The sequence below is a fragment of the Sparus aurata genome, chromosome 5 (assembly GCF_900880675.1).
Source record: "Sparus aurata chromosome 5, fSpaAur1.1, whole genome shotgun sequence".
Classification (NCBI taxonomy): domain Eukaryota; kingdom Metazoa; phylum Chordata; class Actinopteri; order Spariformes; family Sparidae; genus Sparus; species Sparus aurata.
Window position 1 is genome coordinate 37445373 of NC_044191.1, and position 19101 is coordinate 37464473.

General features: G+C 45.5%; 1 protein-coding gene across 1 annotated transcript; it reads left to right on the top strand.

Moving 5' to 3' along the window:
* The first annotated feature begins 352 nt into the window (after positions 1-352).
* LOC115581879 (dynamin-1-like) lies at positions 353-17418 on the top strand. The gene is made up of 16 exons (XM_030417374.1): positions 353-518; positions 1716-1783; positions 1946-2084; positions 4947-5033; positions 5197-5267; positions 6055-6106; positions 6223-6234; positions 6409-6522; positions 6601-6710; positions 6993-7104; positions 7244-7255; positions 7380-7547; positions 7628-7714; positions 9037-9191; positions 9272-9439; positions 15216-17418. The coding sequence occupies exons 1-16, from the start codon at positions 384-386 to the stop codon at positions 15274-15276; spliced, it is 1551 nt and encodes a 516-aa protein (XP_030273234.1). The 5' UTR covers positions 353-383; the 3' UTR covers positions 15277-17418.
* Positions 17419-19101: the final 1683 nt, after the last annotated feature.

Here is a 19101-nt window from a genome sequence, read left to right on the forward strand (position 1 = left end):
ACTCCAAACACACGCCAGAACACCAAACACACGCCAGAACACCAAACACACACCAGAACATCAAACACACACCAGAACACCAAACACACACCAGAACACCAAACACACACCAGAACTCCAAACACACACCAGAACTCCAAACACACACCAGAACTCCAAACACACACCAGAACACCAAACACACACCAGAACTCCAAACACACACCAGAACTGCAAACACACACCAGAACATGACATCACACGAGTCTGAATGATGTATCTACAGAAATTGATGGAAAATGACAAAATATGGCACCATACGACACCACAAGAAATAATGATGTCACACATAGCAACATGATGTGTGTGTGTGTGTGTGTGTGTGTGCGTGTGCGTGTGTCAGGATGGTGCAGCAGTTTGCAGTGGACTTCGAGAAGCGTATTGAGGGATCAGGTGATCAGGTGGACACCTACGAGCTGTCAGGAGGAGCAAAGATCAACCGAATCTTCCACGAACGCTTCCCCTTTGAGCTGGTCAAGGTAACACACACACACATACACACACACAAACACACACACCAGGGGCGAAAATCCCATTTCATAGTTGGGGGGGACAATAAACAGTAACATTTTAGAGAATAATTCCAGGGTGGGAAAAGGAATAAAAGTTGTAGCCTGTCTTTTATACAGCATCTTTTACTGCAATGTGATGCTTTAGTCTCTCTATCTCTCCAACAGGCAGGCAGAAGACCTTTCTTAGCGCTGGCTGAGTCCACCTGCACATGTCTAGACTTAAAACAAAATGATGGAAATCACAATAACATGTACACATGCAATGAATAAACTAATTATCAGGCAAACATCTAAGTTTGTTTATCAGACATCTCATAATCAGATAACTGCCTTTTTCCAGATGAAAGATATCAGATTATGATATGTTCTCTCTCTCTCTCTCTCTTACAGTGTCAGCATGTTTAAATCAAATGTTTTAAAAAATGTTATCAAAAGTAATGATAATTACAATAATTGCATTATACTGTATTAGTCCTTACACTACCTGTATACAACACTAACTTCCACCACAGTCCATTAAATATCTTTACAAGAGGTAAAAGCTCCAAACAATCCCAAAACTAAAGGAAATACCTTCAAGAATAATCCAACATAAAACAATTTCTCAAAAATATATATTTATTGTGTTGTCAACAAACATCTTTTAGTAAATGTGATGTGTGTTGTTGTAACTTATGTAACTATGTCTGTGTGGTATAGACCTCTTACCCCACGAAGCACGGTGTGAGTAGCAGGCTCCGCCCACACGCTGCTGCAGCTGCTAGCTCCGCCTGTTGGAAAGAGTGTGGGGTGGACTCAACCATTTGTAAGAATGGGAGGGGGGGGGACTAAATCTTTAAAGATGTAAATAGCACATTATTGCGTGATTATAATGAGCATCGCTTACATTGTGCTTTCAATAAATGCTACTGCATTGTTCAAAAATTATTAATTGTGTCTCAAATTATTCAAGGGGGGGACAGCTTTACTGGAGGGGGGGACATGTCCCCCCTGTCCCCCCCGGGATTTCCGCCTATGACACACACACAAACACACGATACACTTGTTGTTACAAACTAAAGCATGCCGTTAATCGCACACAAGACCGATATTATTTGGTTCACTGTGAACAAGAAAAGTCAGGGTTATGTGTGTGTGTGTGTGTGTGTGTGTGTGTGTGTGCAGTTGGAGAGTGATGAGAAGACTCTTCGTAAAGAGATCAGCTACGCCATCAAGAACATTCACGGGATCAGGTGAGTTTACAGACACTACTTGCTCCGCCCACTCAGTCCTCATCATTCAGGTGTAGTGTGTCCATGTTGTTGGTGGGATGGACGGTTTGGGTCTTTCCATTGCCCCTTGAACCTCTGTTCTGTACCTGTGTGTGTAACCTGCCTCACCTGTGCTCTCTGCAGGACGGGTCTGTTCACACCTGACATGGCGTTTGAGACGATTGTGAAGCGTCTGACGGCTCAGATCAAAGAGCCGTGTCAGAAATGTGTCGACATGGTGATCACTGAGCTGGTCAACACCGTCAGGCAGTGTACACAGAAGGTACTACAGGACTACCACAGGACTACTACAGGACTACTATAGTACTACTATAGTACTACTACAGGGCTACTACAAGGCGACTACAGGACTACTACAGGGCTACTACAGGACTACTACAGTGCTACTACAGTACTACTACAGGACTACCACAGGACTACTACAGGACTACTATAGTACTACTACAGTGCTACTACAGGGCTACTACAAGGCTACTACAGGGCTACCACAGTGCTACCACAGGACTACTACAGGACTACTACAGGGCTACCACAGTGCTACCACAGGACTACTACAGGACTACTACAGGGCTACTACAGGGCTACCACAGTGCTACCACAGGACTACTACAAGGCTACTACAGGGCTACTACAGTGCTTAGAGGACTACTACAGGACTACTACAGGGCTACTACAGTACTACTATAGTACTACTACAGTGCTACTACAGGACTACTACAGGACTACTACAGGGCTACTACAGGACTACTACAGCACTACTACAGGGCTACTACAGGGCTACTACAGGACTACTATAGTACTACTACAGGGCTACTACAGGACTACTACAGCACTACTACAGTGCTACCACAGGACTACTACAGGACTACTACAGGGCTACTACAGGGCTACCACAGTGCTACCACAGGACTACTACAAGGCTACTACAGTACTACTACAGGGCTACTACAGTGCTTAGAGGACTACTACAGGACTACTACAGGGCTACTACAGTACTACTATAGTACTACTACAGTGCTACTACAGGACTACTACAGGACTACTACAGGGCTACTACAGGACTACTACAGCACTACTACAGGACTACTACAGCACTACTACAGGGCTACTACGGGGCTACTACAGGACTACTATAGTACTACTACAGGGCTACTACAGGACTACTACAGCACTACTACAGTGCTACTACAGGACTACTACAGGACTACTACAGGGCTACTACAGGACTACTACAGCACTACTACAGGGCTACTACAGGGCTACTACAGGACTACTATAGTACTACTACAGGGCTACTACAGTGCTACTACTGGACTACTACAGGACTACTACAGGACTACCATAATACTACAATAGTACTACTACAATAGTACTACTACAGGGCTACTACAGGGCTACTACAGTGCTACTACAGGACTACTACAGGACTACTATAATACTACAATAGTACTACTACAGGACTACTACAGCACTACTACAGGGCTACTACAGGTCTACTACAGGACTACTATAGTACTACTACAGGGCTACTACAGTGCTACTACAGGACTACTACAGGACTACTATAATACTACAATAGTACTACTACAGGGCTACTACAGGACTACTACAGGGCTACTACAGGACTACCACAGGGCTACCACAGGACTACTACAGGACTACTATAGTATTACTACAGGACTACTACAGGGCTACTATAGTACTACTACAGGGCTACCACAGGACTACCACAGGACTACTACAGTGCTACTACAGGACTACTATAATACTACAATAGTACTACTACAGGGCTACTACAGGGCTACCACAGGACTACCACAGGGCTACCACAGGACTACTACAGGACTACTACAGTACTACTACAGGGCTACTACAGGGCTACCACAGGACTACTACAGGGCTACCACAGTGCTACCACAGTGCTACTACAGTGCTACTACAGGACTACTACAGTGCTACTACAGGACTACCACAGGACCACCACAGTGCTACCACAAGACTACCACAGGACTACTACAGGGCTACCACAGGGCTACCACAGGGCTACCACAGGACTACCACAGTGCTACCACAGTGCTACTACAGGGCTACTACAGGACTACCACAGGGCTACCACAGGACTACCACAGAACTACTACAGTGCTACTACAGGGCTACTACAGGACTACTACAGGGCTACTACAGGGCTACTACAGTGCTACCACAGGACTACCACAATGCTACTACAGGACTACTACTGTGCTACTACAGGACTACCACAGGACCACCACAGTGCTACCACAGGACTACCACAGTGCTACTACAGGATTACTACAGTGCTACTACAGGACTACCACAGGACCACCACAGTGCTACCACAGGACTACCACAGGACTACTACAGGACCACCACAGGGCTACCACAGGGCTACCACAGGACTACCACAGGGCTACCCCAGGGCTACCACAGGACTATCACAGGACTACCACAGTGCTACCACAGGGCTACTACAGTGCTACTACAGGACTACCACAGGGCTACCACAGGGCTACGACAGGACTACCACAGTGCTACCACAGTGCTACTACAGGGCTACCACAGGGCTACTACAGGGCTACTACAGGGCTACTACAGGGCTACCACAGTGCTACCACAGGGCTACCACAGGGCTACTACAGGGCTACCACAGTGCTACCACAGGGCTACCACAGGGCTACTACAGGGCTACTACAGGGCTACCACAGGACTACCACAGGGCTACCACAGGACTACCACAGGGCTACCACAGGACTACCACAGTGCTACTACAGGGCTACTACAGGACTACTACAGGGCTACTACAGGACTACTACAGGACTACCACAGGATTACCACAGGGCTACTACAGGGCTACCACAGTGCTACCACAGTGCTACCACAGGACTACTACAGGGCTACTACAGGGCTACTACAGTGCTACCACAGGGATACCACAGTGCTACCACAGGACTACTACAGTGCTACTACAGTGCTACTACAGGGCTACCACAGTGCTACCACAGGACTACTACAGTGCTACTACAGTGCTACTACAGGACTACTACAGGGCTACTACAGTGTGTTTCCTGGCTGTGTGACCTCTGACCTCTGTGTTTCCTGTCTGTAGCTGGCTCAGTATCCGATGCTCAGAGAGGAGATGGAGAGAATCGTCACTCAGCACATCAGAGACAGAGAGAGTCGCACCAAAGACCAGGTGTGTCTGTCTAACCTGCGGCACCTGTCTGTCTCATAGACACACCTGTCACAGGATTCTGTCTCATGTCTCTGATGACAGACGAGCTCAGCTGCAGTCACAGGAATAATTAACAGTTCAGTCATGTAGCACTGCAGATGCTAATGTCTGTCTGTCTCAACAGGTGATGTTGTTGATTGACATTGAGTTGGCCTACGTGAACACAAATCATGAAGACTTCATCGGCTTTGCAAAGTAAGAAAGTCTGAAGACACACACACACACACACACAAATGAACAAATTACAGGAGATAAGTATATTATTATTATTATTATTATAAATACATGAAATAAGAGTAAACAAAGATGAAATTTTGGTTCCATGTTTGGAGCTCAGAGTCGCTGATTTCTCTTCACTCTGTTGATCCAGAGCTGAACTCCGGGTTCTGTTCTGTTCTGCTGACTGGAGTTGGAGGGGAAATGTGCTTTACTTTATGAATGTAATGTTACAGAGAGGAGACAGAGAACTAGAACCAAAACCAGAGTCTCTGCTGACTTAACTCAGAACTTACAGCCAATGTACAATAAAGTAATCTGGTGTTTGGGGCGACTCTGTGGAGGCATCAGCCATCTTCTATAGAGTCGTCTGCTGAAGGAGAGGTACCACAGGTCCAAGTGTGTGAAGGAGAGGTACCATAGGTCCGAGTGTGTGAAGGAGAGGTACCACAGGTCCGAGTGTGTGAAGGAGAGGTACCACAGGTCCAAGTGTGTGAAGGAGAGGTACCACAGGTCCAAGTGTGTGAAGGAGAGGTACCGCAGGTCCAAGTGTGTGAAGGAGAGGTACCACAGGTCCGAGTGTGTGAAGGAGAGGTACCACAGGTCCAAGTGTGTGACGGATCATGAGGTGAAAACTGACTCCTCCTTCAGTGGGAACACATCGTCAGAGTCACTCACCTGTAACCCTGCACAACAAACACAGGTTCAGTCAGCTGATTGATCTCACCTGTCTGTCTGTCTGTCTGTCTGTCTGTCTGTGTGTCAGTGCTCAGCAGAAGAGCAGTCAGATGAGCAAGAAGAAAGTAGCAGGAAACCAGGTGAGTCACTGCAGGTGAGCTGCTGAGAGAACTGAATGAGATGATGGAGAGACTCGTTACTCATGTGCTCCTCTTCTCTCTCTCTCTCTATATGCCTCTGTTGCCATGGAAACCAGGACGAGATCATGGTGAGTGGTTCACAGTGTGTGTGATTGTGTGTGTGTGTGTGCACATGGTGACCTGACATCATAAAGCAGGTTTAAACACTGCAGAACAACTTGAAACTTAAACTGAATGTGTCGATAAATGATCTTCTGAGTATGATGAATAATCGGTGTGTGCATGTGTGTGTGTGTGTTCAGGTGATCCGTAAAGGCTGGCTGACCATCAACAACATCAGCATCATGAAGGGCGGAGCTAAAGAGTACTGGTTCGTCCTGACTGCTGAGACCCTGTCCTGGTACAAAGATGATGAGGTAATGCACGCACGCACGCACGCACACAGAAACATTATGAATTGTTGTGTTCATCGCTGATGTTGTCGCCCCCTGCAGGAGAAGGAGAAGAAGTACATGCTGCCTGTCGACAACCTGAAACTCAAAGACATCGAGAAGAGCTTCATGTCCAGCAAACACATCTTTGCCCTGTTTAACACTGAACACAGGTGTGTGTGTGTGTGTGTGTGTATGTGTAGTGAGAGTGGGCCAACACTGGTGCTGATCCGTCTGTGACGGGCTCCAGTCGTATTGACCTTGTTGTTATGAACTGGAGTCAGCTGACTTTAATGTTAGTGAAGTTTTTACAAAAAGAGAAGAACAAAATGTTGCGTTTGTGTTCGGAATGATGTCATGGAGCAAATATCAACACGTACACAGATGAGATTGTATTATTTGTTTCTGTGTCCTCAGATTTAACTATGAATAAAATGAAACTGTGCCTGTTTCAGGAACGTGTATAAAGACTACCGTCAGCTGGAGCTGGCCAGCGAGTCTCAGGAGGAGGTGGACAGCTGGAAGGCTTCTTTCCTGCGAGCTGGAGTGTACCCTGAACGCAGCGTGGTACAACTCATTACTACTCCTCCATCAGAACACATGTCGTTACTGATGTTACATGTTTTTACTTGTTCAAACATTAATATATGATTTTATTATGACAGAAAATATGAATCTGTTTTGTTTCTTCTGCCTCCGCCTGCAGGACAAAGAGAAGGTGACTCATTCATTTATACTGGCAGATGTTTCTGTTATTGTGTCCACACATTTCTATTGGGGGGGGGGGGGTAGCATGTTCTTACAGGTGTGTGTGGAGTTAACTGGCTGCCATGTTTGTGCAGGCTGAGGTGGAGGAATCGAGCGGAGACGGACACATCCACAGTATGGACCCTCAGCTGGAGCGACAGGTGGAGATCGTCAGGAACCTGGTGGACTCGTACCTGGCTATCATCCACCGCACCGTCAGAGACCTCATCCCTAAGACCATCATGCACCTGATGGTCAACAACGTACGACACACACACACACACACACACACACACAGAGGAAGTGATATCATCAGTCATGTGACCTCCTCTGTCGTCCTCAGACAAAGGAGTTCATCCACGCTGACCTGCTGGCTCAACTTTACTCCTGTGGAGACCAGAACAGCCTGATGGAGGAGTCCCAGGAACAGGTGAGAGACAGACAGGACTTTACGTCATCGCAAAGCGTCCTTTAATTGACAAGTTTCATGAAGTATCTTACATAACATCTTGTTTATGATGATTTACTAGTTGTTTATTTTTGTATTTATGAGACTAAAAAGCTCAGAGAGCTGATTGAACACAGTGAGAGCTGGTTGGTTGAACGCGGTGAGAGCTGGTTGGTTGAACACGGTGAGAGCTGGTTGGTTGAACACGGTGAGAGCTGGTTGGTTGAACACGGTGAGAGCTGGTTGGTTGAACGCGGTGAGAGCTGGTTGGTTGAACGCGGTGAGAGCTGGTTGGTTGAATGCGGTGAGAGCTGGTTGGTGAGAGCTGGTTGGTGAGAGCTGGTTGGTGAGAGCTGGTTGGTTGAACGCGGTGAGAGCTGGTTGGTTGAATGCGGTGAGAGCTGGTTGGTGAGAGCTGGTTGGTTGAACGCGGTGAGAGCTGGTTGGTTGAATGCGGTGAGAGCTGGTTGGTGAGAGCTGGTTGGTGAGAGCTGGTTGGTGAGAGCTGGTTGGTTGAACGCGGTGAGAGCTGGTTGGTTGAACGCGGTGAGAGCTGGTTGGTTGAACGCGGTGAGAGCTGGTTGGTGAGAGCTGGTTGGTGAGAGCTGGTTGGTTGAATGCGGTGAGAGCTGGTTGGTGAGAGCTGGTTGGTTGAATGCGGTGAGAGCTGGTTGGTGAGAGCTGGTTGGTGAGAGCTGGTTGGTTGAACGCGGTGAGAGCTGGTTGGTGAGAGCTGGTTGGTGAGAGCTGGTTGGTTGAACACGGTGAGAGCTGGTTGGTGAGAGCTGGTTGGTTGAACACGGTGAGAGCTGGTTGGTGAGAGCTGGTTGGTTGAACACGGTGAGAGCTGGTTGGTTGAACACGGTGAGAGCTGGTTGGTTGAACACGGTGAGAGCTGGTTGGTTGAACACGGTGAGAGCTGGTTGGTGAGAGCTGGTTGGTGAGAGCTGGTTGGTTGAACACGGTGAGAGCTGGTTGGTTGAACACGGTGAGAGCTGGTTGGTTGAACACGGTGAGAGCTGGTTGGTTGAACACGGTGAGAGCTGGTTGGTTGAACACGGTGAGAGCTGGTTGGTTGAACGCGGTGAGAGCTGGTTGGTTACCGTGAGGGTTGGTTGAACGCGGTGAGAGCTGGTTGGTTGAACACGGTGAGAGCTGGTTGGTTGAACACGGTGAGAGCTGGAGGTCAGTTTCTTCTGATGCTTTCTACGATCTGATCGACAGATTTTTACTTCTTCAGCAGAAACATTGAGTCTGTCGTCAGTGTTCCTCGCCTCATGTCTCTCTCTCACTCTCTCGCCCAGGCTACGCACCGTGACGAGATGTTGAGGATGTATCACGCTCTGCGCGAAGGCCTCCACATCATCGGTGACATCAGCACCTCCACCATCACCACGTCGATGCCACCTCCGGTTGATGACTCTTGGCTGCAGGTCACGGGGATGCCCTCAGGACGCAGGTAACGTGGTGTCACTAACCTGTTCCACAGGTACGAAGTGTCAGATCATCGTCACAGAGTCCCTCTGTCGCCCCCTGCAGGTCTCCCATGTCCAGCCCCACCCCACAGCGTCGGGCCCCCCCTGGACCTCCTCGTCCAGGCGGTCGTGCAGCCCCCGGCCCTCCAGGTCGCCCGGCGGTGTCACCTGACCCCGGACCCCCCTCCGTCCCCTCCCGACCCAACAGAGCGCCCCCACCTGGAGTCCCCAGGTATAGTGACTATTAGGTGCAGGCCTCAACAGCTGACTGGTTTCTGTGTGATGTGTTCAAAGACTGACAGGAAAAAGAGTTTCCTGTAGGTTTTCTTACACTGTGTGACAACAAACATGAAGTTGTTTAAGAAGCTTCAGTTTACATTATCGGTTGCAGCTCATTGATTAGTTAGTTCACTGAACTGGCTAACAGGTGAAGTTATTGATACATCTGCAAGTTCACCACGTCTCTCACAATATTCACACAGTGTAAAGGGTCTTAAGATCAGCTGAAGACTTCATTTCCCATCAGCCCTGTATCAGGACGCTGTGCTCTGATGCTGCATTCAGGTCCTATAGGAGGTCTGTGTCCTGCTGTTGTTAGGTTGACTTTATTCAGGAGGTTGTTTCGGTGCGTTCCCAGTCACATATTTATTATTTTTACATTTCACTACATGCTGTTACTGCAAGCATTCAGTGGGGATGAACTACTTCATCATGACAGTGCGTCTTCAACTTTTGACCCACTAGCTCGAACATCCGCCGCAGCCTTAGTGCCAAACTTTGGAGTACGAAGAAAATGTACTTCCGCTAAAATGTGTTGTCATCTGTCGTAACGGCGCCTGTGACCTCGTCAGTGAGTTACCTAAGTCTTAAGTCAGGATTAAGAGGAAACAAAGACACAAGCTTTAATGAGCTAAACAGCCACTTTAAACTGTGATGTGACCTGAATGCAGCATGCATGTGGTCCCAGATGTTTCCAGGTGTTCAGATCTGTGTGGGGAGGATGCCACCGAGTCCAGTTTGGTTCAGCACAGAACAGAATGCACTCTCAATGAAACCAGTCAATACAGAACAAAACAGGTTCCTCAGAGATGAGGAGTGGAAAGAAAACAGCAAACAAACAAACAGAGCCTGTGTAGTTGTGTCAGTCTGTGTTCAGCCTCCTGACAGACCGGCTCTCTCTCTGTATTTCAGCCATGTTCCCTTTATAAAGAGGTCTTCTTTCATGTTCAGCCTGTATTAAGATGCTCCATCACAAGTATCTCATCAATACTTAACAACCATGGTGTGTTACTTGGAGCAACAGTCTTTCTCTTTAGCCAGTTCTTATGCTGTGTTCCGATATTCATACTTCCATGAGTACACTTCAACGTAGTTCATTATAGGAACTTACTAAGTACGCAGATTTCAGCAGGTGAGTATTGTTCCAAATCTAATACTCCGTGGTGCCCTTACCGGAAATTACGATCGTGACAGCCGCCACGACTCGTCGCCCGCCAAAAACATCCCGCTTTGAACGGTGAACAAAAGACATCTACGACTTTACTTTTTAACAATTACAATCCTACAATCCTGCAGTATGGCTCCGCTGCAGGCGCTGTTGTCTCGGTAGCTATTTAAAAAAAAAAATCCGAGCTGAGCGCCTCTGCCTGGCTCTGCTTCTTCCGCTACGTAGACAAGATGGCGGCCGTTGAGTGCGTAAAGTGTACAGCGTTGCACACTCAACGTTTTTGCTGTTATGAGGGCAACATCCGGGTCCTTTAAGTAAACTTCTTTTCACCGCCATCGATATCGGAACACCCTAAGTACTCAAACTAAGTATAGTAAGTACGGAAAGTATGGATATTGGAACACGGCATTAGTTGTGGCTTTCCTTCCAGCTGCCAGGACGATCTTCACCAAATATTGTTCTCCTACATGAACAGTTCCTTCCTAATGTCCGAGGTTTAGAACAAGACAAGATTCTGGAATTACAAATCCCAAAACAACACATATGGAATACCATATTTCTAAAGTGTAGGATATGACTGGGTTAAGATCAGACTTATGTAACCCTCACCCCCTCATCCTTGAATCAGGTATTTGAATGTAGAAGCTTCAGTATCTTTCCATTGAGCTACATAAGCTTCATTAAACCAGCAAATTAGTTGGAGCAGTTGTGCAGCATGAAAAGTTTCTTTTAGATTCAGAAGTGCTGTGAATCTTTGTCTTCAGATAGTTGTAGTGTGGTACAACGTATTCGAGCTGGTTTACCTCCTGATTATCCCATTAAACATTCCATCGGTCTTCTGGTTTATCTACAGACAGAGAAACGAACACATACCACAACATGTTTTATCGTGGATACGTGAACCATCCGTCGATAACTTCCCCTCCCTGTTTTTGTCAAGATGTTCATAGTTACTTCTGTATAATTTGGAAAGGTCTTTAGTTCTGTTCATGTCCAGATATTTGATTGTTTTTGCTGCCCAGTTTTTTTTCCATTCCTTAAGTTCCTGATTGGTGCAGTTAAACAGAGAATTTGAGTATATTTACTTTATATCCAGAGTACAAACCACATTTTCTGTAAGCTGCTTAAATGAATTATAGATCATAATATCATTTGCAAACAAGCTGATTACATGTTTTTGTTCATTAATTTCTATTCCTTATCCGTCAATACTTTTAAATAAATATTATACTTTATATTTCATGTTTTAAAACTGATTATTGGAATCAAATATGAAAACCTCTGGATGTTCTTTAATATATAACTTGATTTAACTGGAGACAGTCTTGTGTTTTGTACCAAACTGGACTCAGGATCAACTGAAAACCACTCAGTTTCATCATCAGACCAGAGTTCAGATAAACAGCAGCATATTTATTTTGTGGTTAGAGTTTCTTCTTTGTTGGTGCTTTAGAACGAATGCAGAGATCCACAAACAACCTGCACAGACATGAAAAAGAAAGACGAGTCTCTCTTTCTTCTTCTCTTCCTGCCTCAGCTCATTCTCCTCTTCATCCTCACTCTTCATCACTCCTCCGCCTTAAACACAAGTTTACAGAAACCTACAGTTTCATTGTCTGTCATCAGCCACCTGGAGCCATGTCTGTCTGTCTTCCTGTCTGTCTGTCTTCCTGTCTGTCTGTCTGTCTTCCTGTCTGTCTGTCTTCCTGTCTGTCTGTCTTCCTGTCTGTCTGTCTTCCTGTCTCTGTTTGTGTGATCCTGTTCTAACAGTACCTTATAAGGCTAATCATGAAGCTCTCAGGTGTGTCAGAGCATTTAGCCCCGCCCACTGCCCCCCCCCCTCATATTGACCATATATGGTTATTCTTTCAGAATCTCTATCAGTGACCAGTGAGGAGTCCACCAATGGTACGTCAGCTGTCTGTGTGGTGTCACTGTCTCTCACCAGCTCTGTGTGCTCCATCTTCCAATCAGATCGCTGTCCTTGCCATGTGACCCCGCCCACTCCCCTAGCATCATAGATAGCTGTGTGATTGACAGCTCGATCAACCTGTTACTGACAGTCTGTCTGTCTGTCTCTCTGTCTGTCTGTCTGTCTGTCTGTCTGTTGTCTCCAGTCGGAGGGCTCCTGCATCTCCATCTCGACCCTCCAGAGCCGACTCTGACTCCTCCCTCTAACACACTCACACACAGACACACACTCACACACTCACACACACACTCACACACAGACACACACACACACACACACACACACACACACACACACACACACACACACAGACACACACTCACACACTCACACACACACTCACACACAGACACACACACACACACACACACACACACACACACCACACACACACAGACACACTCACACACACACACACACACACACACACACAGACACACTCACACACACGGACCCAGCTGGATTAAACATGTTTCATGGTCACTGATGTATTATGTGGTTTTGGAGCACAAACAGACAGTCTGTACAGAACCAGAGTCCCCTGGTTCCACCTGGTTCTGACCAAATCTTATAGGGTTCTACTGGTTTCACTGGGTGACGGCTCATCCAGACAGTTTCATTTATGTAATTCACAACCACAATTATCTCACCAGAATTTCAGTTGGAGCCGGTCTACTGGCTACAGATTGCTCTTGGTACTGGTGTCATTTAGCTACTTCTTGGTTCTACTACCAGAGTTACTTCTGGTTCCACTGTTTCCAGTTGGTTTTAAATTGTTATAACTGATTCCAACCAGTCCTGAGTGCTTCTAGTTGGTTCTTGCTTGTTCCAACTGGTCCCAACAAGCCTCTACTTCCACCTTGATCCAGAAAATTCTGACTGGTTCAAGCTGGTACCAACAGGTCTTTACCCGGTTACCAGAGGAACCAAGATGTTTCTACTGGTGCCAACTGGTTCTAGCAGATGCCAACTGGTGCCAACTGGTTCCAGCAGACTTCTACTGGTGCCAACTGGTTCTAGCACATGCCAACTGGTGCCAACTGGTTCCAGCAGTCTTCTACTGGTTACCCTGGGATCCTACTGGTAATATTAATATTTGGTTCAGGTGGTTCCAAGAGCCTCTGGTCCTACTAAGGTTACTAGTGGTTCCAACTGTGCCTACTGCTTCCAGCTGGTTCTCAGTTGGTCCAGCTGGTCCGAACAAGCAGCTATTTATTCCTGCTTGATCCACAAAGTTCTGACTGGTTTCCACTGGTTCTAGTAGGCGTAGACTGGTTACTATATGTTCAAGTCCAACTGGTCCAGTTGGTACCAACAGGTCTTTACAGGTTTAAACAGGACCCAGAGGTTCCTGCTGCCTCCAGCTGGTTCTATGCGATTCCAACTGATTCCAAAGAGGTCCGAGTGCTTCCAGTTAGTTCTTGCTTGTTTCATCTGGTGTCAACAAGCTTCTACTTGTTCCAGCAGATTCTGACTAGTTCCCAATCGTTCCTGTTGGCCCAGATGAGTTAAAGTTCCAGCTGGTACCATTAGGTTTTTAAACAGGTTCCTTCTGAAAGGTTTCTACTGATTTCAGCTGGTTCCAACAGGCTGGTACTGCTTGTGTCCGGGTTACTGTCTCCTACAGCTCTGATGCCAGAGAGGCATTCGCAGGCGGTGGAGATACTCAAGACGATCCAGGTCTCCAGGTGTTTGATCTCAGATATGTCGACTTTATACTCTGATCAGAGAGGCAAATACATCTTCAGCCTGGCAGAACAAAGAGAGGATGAGGATGCATCTCAGATAAATGTTGTGATTGATAAAGCTTTACATCCTGTTCTTGAAGTGTGTTCTACCTCACACAAACTTATTCATGTTATCAAATCAGAACTGAAACCTTCAGTTTCTTTAGTGGTGCGTATTTCTTTTCTCACGACCGTGGAAATGGCCCCCGTCGTCACCTTGTGAGCGCCTGCTGCTGTGCAGAGACAGCGATCACATACAGTTGAGTGTCATCAGCGTAAAGATGCCTCGACTGGGTCTGATTCAGTTCTGAATCTTCAGGTCTGACCACTCCTCTTGTTTATTGTGTTTTATTTTATTTTATTAATATTTTTTCTTTCTGTACATAACTGGTCCCATCCTAACTGGTCCTGGCTCGTCCCAACTGGTTCTTAATGGATCTTAGTGGTTCTGTCTCTGAATGATTTCAGCTGGTTTAAACTGGTTTAAATCCATTCTGGCCAATTCCACCTGGTTGTAACTTGATTCAAACAGTTTGGGCCAAACGGTTCTAACTCATTCTTAATGCTTTCATTAAGCCAGAATGTTTCCAGCTGGTTCTTTCAAACAGGCTCCTAACTGGTTCTGACTGGTTTGAATTGGTCTCAGCTGATTCCGAGAGAACTGGTTGTGATGAATGCATGTTTATTTTGGTTGCTGTCTCTGACTGGTTCCCACAGGTACCAGCAGAGTACTGTTCAGTGATTGGTGTGACCTTTGACCCTTGTATCCTTGAGATCTCCTGCCTGATGATCTTTCAGTAGATTCACTGCTCTCCTCTTTTCTTTTCTCTTTCTTCATGTTTGTTTTTGTCATTTTTCCCAGTCGTCCCAGTAAAGGTAGCCCCGCCCACGGAGAGAGCCCACAGTCTTCTATTGAGGGTTAACCTGAACCAAGTGTGTGTTTGTGTCTCTACTGATGCTGTGTTACTGTGAACCTTACTAGTAATAATAATAATGACGACATTACGTATCAGCACATTATGACTATATAGCAAATGATCAGCAAAATACTACTGCAATATTGAGTGTATAGATATGTTTTCCGGCTGTCTGTCTGCACAGGAGAGTGAGACAGGTCATCTGCCTGACAGAAACATTAATGTGTCAGCTCACATCGTGACGCACTGCGGACGACTCCAGAGACGCTGTCTGAGTGAAGACCTCTCACTCCTCTCTGGATGTTCAGGCTGCTCTGGGGTCAGACCTGCCCGCACAGTTAGCTACTAGCTATATAGCCACTACCCAGTAAGCTACTAGCCAGTTAGCCGCTAGGCTATCAGCTGCTAGTCAGTAAGCTACTAGCCAGTAAGCTAACTGCATCAGCTCCTAGAACAAATGTATTTTGTTTTGTTTTGTGTGTCTTCTGTCTTATGTGAAGCTGATGAGATGGTCTTATGCTGACATGTTGCATTATGGGAACTTTTCTTTACAGTGTAAAGTTTACAGATTGTTTTAATTTATATAATTATTAATCTATTTATTGATTTTTTATTATTTGTGGTTCTTCATAAAATGGCATTAGCTGTCTTATTGATTTAGCACTGTTAGCATTGATCTTAGAATCTCTTCCAATGTGTTCTGGTTCTTCTGGACTCTGTTCTGTTCCACTGACTCCTCCTCCCAGAACAACTAACCCTTTTCACCACCAACTGGTTCCAGTGGCTAATTGGATAACACTGGCTCCACAGCTGGTTCTAAATGGTTCCATTGGGTCCTGCAGGTTCTTACTTCCTGTAGCTCTTTCCAGTTTGCTCCAGTTTGCTCTAAAAGATTGAACTGGTTCCAACTGGTTTTGAAACCAGTTGACTAAGTTAGCATCAAACCTGCCACCTGCAGCCATCGAACAGTTACACTGTGGCTGTGACTTCATACTTCATGTTTTGTGCAGAACAGTTTTCTGAGAACAACCATGTCATTTGGATTTATTGAGTTTGAGCGTACGGAGCTGCACTTTGACCCAAATCACAGAAATCTTTACCACAAAGAAATTATCAGGAAATGTTCTAATAAAATGTCATATGATCGAGTCTTTATTGAGAAGTAAACATTGTGTAGCAGCAGGAATGTTTTCAGTGTTTTGTTCGATTCCTCTGATGTCTTTGATTTGAATATTTAATGAGCTGTCTTCAGTTATTAAAGTGTTAATTTAAGGTTGTTGATGGAGATGTGATGAGTCGGCAGTATTCACGCAGATGTGCAGGTGTGATTTGTGCAGATGTTTTCTTCACCAGCTGACTGAAGTACAGACTGAATCTGAACTTTACTGCTGATCTATTTATTCTAGCTGTGTTTGTGTTGTGTTCATGTTGTGATCGTGTCGGTGAGTCGAGCGCTGAGCTGCGTTCAGCACCGCACACGCTGTCAGTATTCGTAGCTGTGAGGTGTCACTTTGGTGTCAGCATGGACGTTAACTCTGATTTGAAGTAAATTTAAAGTGTTTTATGATTTTGATAATCAGTGAAGTGTTGCACATGTTGCAGCGGCGTGTTGAACGCAGCCCGGCCTCCCACACACACACACACCTGTGACTGTGGATAGTTCACTGTGTATGGTAGAATTATAAATGTTTACAAATTATAAGAAGATTAAAATGCACCGTATATATGTGAGGAAGAACATATATATAGATCTATTAACTGAAATATGCAGCGGCCCAGACTGTAGTGTATGTTTGTGTGTGAGCGCGTGTGTGTGTGTGTGCGCGTGTGTATGTGTGTGTAGTTATGTTGTGTATCTTGGTGTCGTGTGACCAGGGCCACGGTGACTTGTTGAATAAAGTTTGTGTGAATGAAGATGACAAGTTGTGTTCTGATTCCCATTTCTTCTTTGTATTAATCTTATTATATATTGTAAGGTTGTTATTTAAAATAACATAGATAGCAGATATCAGTCTCTTACTAGTGTTTGATGTTTCACACATTAAATGATTTCAAACGGGGATTCCGGGGGGATATGAGGAAAGTCTGAATAGTTATTGCGGATCCAGTGTCTAATTTGAAAATATTTAAATAAATGATGTGTGGGGAGTTTAAATGTCTCTGTCAGTTGTTGAAAGTTTGAAAATGTATCTCGGATTTTTGCTCAATATTCCAGCTGTGATACGATGGGAACTGTTGGGATTATCTCATAAAGGAGTTTTACGACACAGAGAGACGTTCAGGCCGATGACAGCAGGAGCTTCACGCCATGCAGAGAGAGTTCAAAACGACAGGGTTCTTAGTAATGTCTAAGAGTATTTTCTTAGCATTTAGGGAAGGAAGAGACTTCAGCGGAACATGTTTTAATTGGTGTTGTTCAATAGGAAGCCATCTTGCCACACATTTGTCCCCATGTAGCCGACACCATACTGAGCTGCAAGGTAAAAGCATCTAAAATTGGGAAGATTTAACCCTTCTTTAGATGATGGGATGCATTGAAGAAGATATAAGAAGTTGGGGAGGATGGACATCTTAATTAAATTAACTCTGCCAATTAGTGATAGCTGAAGGTCCCTCCAGTTTAATAAGTCTATTTTTACCTGGTTTAAGAGATTGGTATAACTTTCTTTAAAGGTTTTATCTACAGAAGTTTGAATTTCTATGTCCAAGTGTTTAAGTCCACTGGGGCGCCACTGCAGAGGTCTGGTTAAGTTCTTGACGTAGCTGTCCTGTATGTTTAGAGGCAGGACGTCGCTCTTTGTAAGGGTTGACTTATAGCCAGAAGCTGCACTAAACTGTTGGAAACAAGGAGAGAGTTTACAGGATCAGCAACAAATGTTGATAGGTCATCTGCATACAAAGCCAATTTATGCTCAGTCGTTCCAAATCTAATACCAGTGATTGTGTTGTGAGAGCGAACAGCAGCATAGCATCAGAAATAACAATGTAGAGCAGGGCAGCTCAGGCGAACCTGCCTGGATAGTGAGAAGATATCCAATAACACCCCATTTGTTAAAATGTGTGCTTTGGGGCCGATAAACAGTGTTTTAATGTAGTGAATAAATGTAGTTCCAAAATTCATGACTCCAGGAGTTTGAAAGAGAAAGTTGGGTTCAATCCTGTCGAACACCTTTTCCGCGTCCATTGACAGAAGTCAGAAGTCAGAAGACTGAGCGGGCGATAAGAAGCACATTGTTGAGGATCCTTTCCCCGTTTTGGAAGCAAAATTATCGTAGCCTATCCCAACGAGCTTGGGAGACTTTTATTAATCAGTGCTTCATTGAGCATGTTTGTTAAAGGGGTTATAAGCTTATCAGAAAAGGTTTTTAAAAATGCAATTGGAAAGCCATCTGGCCCAGAGGCTTTATTGTTCTGTAGGGGTGTCAGAGCATCAAGAACCTCTTTTTCAGAGGACTTCCGGTGATGCAGCTGAGCTACGAGACGTATGCTCCGGAGCTCTGAAGGAAAACTCGGTTTTAAGTGATAATTAACGCCCACTGTACCTCAAACTTTATCCAACTGGTGAAATAAGACACAAAGCTCAATTATCGACCACTTTTCTTCTCGGAAGCTGCAGCACGCTGAACACAACATGGCCTCTGAAGAGCAGTGTGGAGTAGAAGGAAGCTTCGCCATACTGCAGGAAATAAAACGTGGTAATGAAGCACTCTCCTAGAAGCTTCACGCCAAAACTGCCGAAATTAATCACTCTCTTTCGGGGTTGAAAACGGCGATAGACGGGATGAGTTCACGACGTATTACGGAGGCGGAGGAGCGAATTAGCTCAGCTGA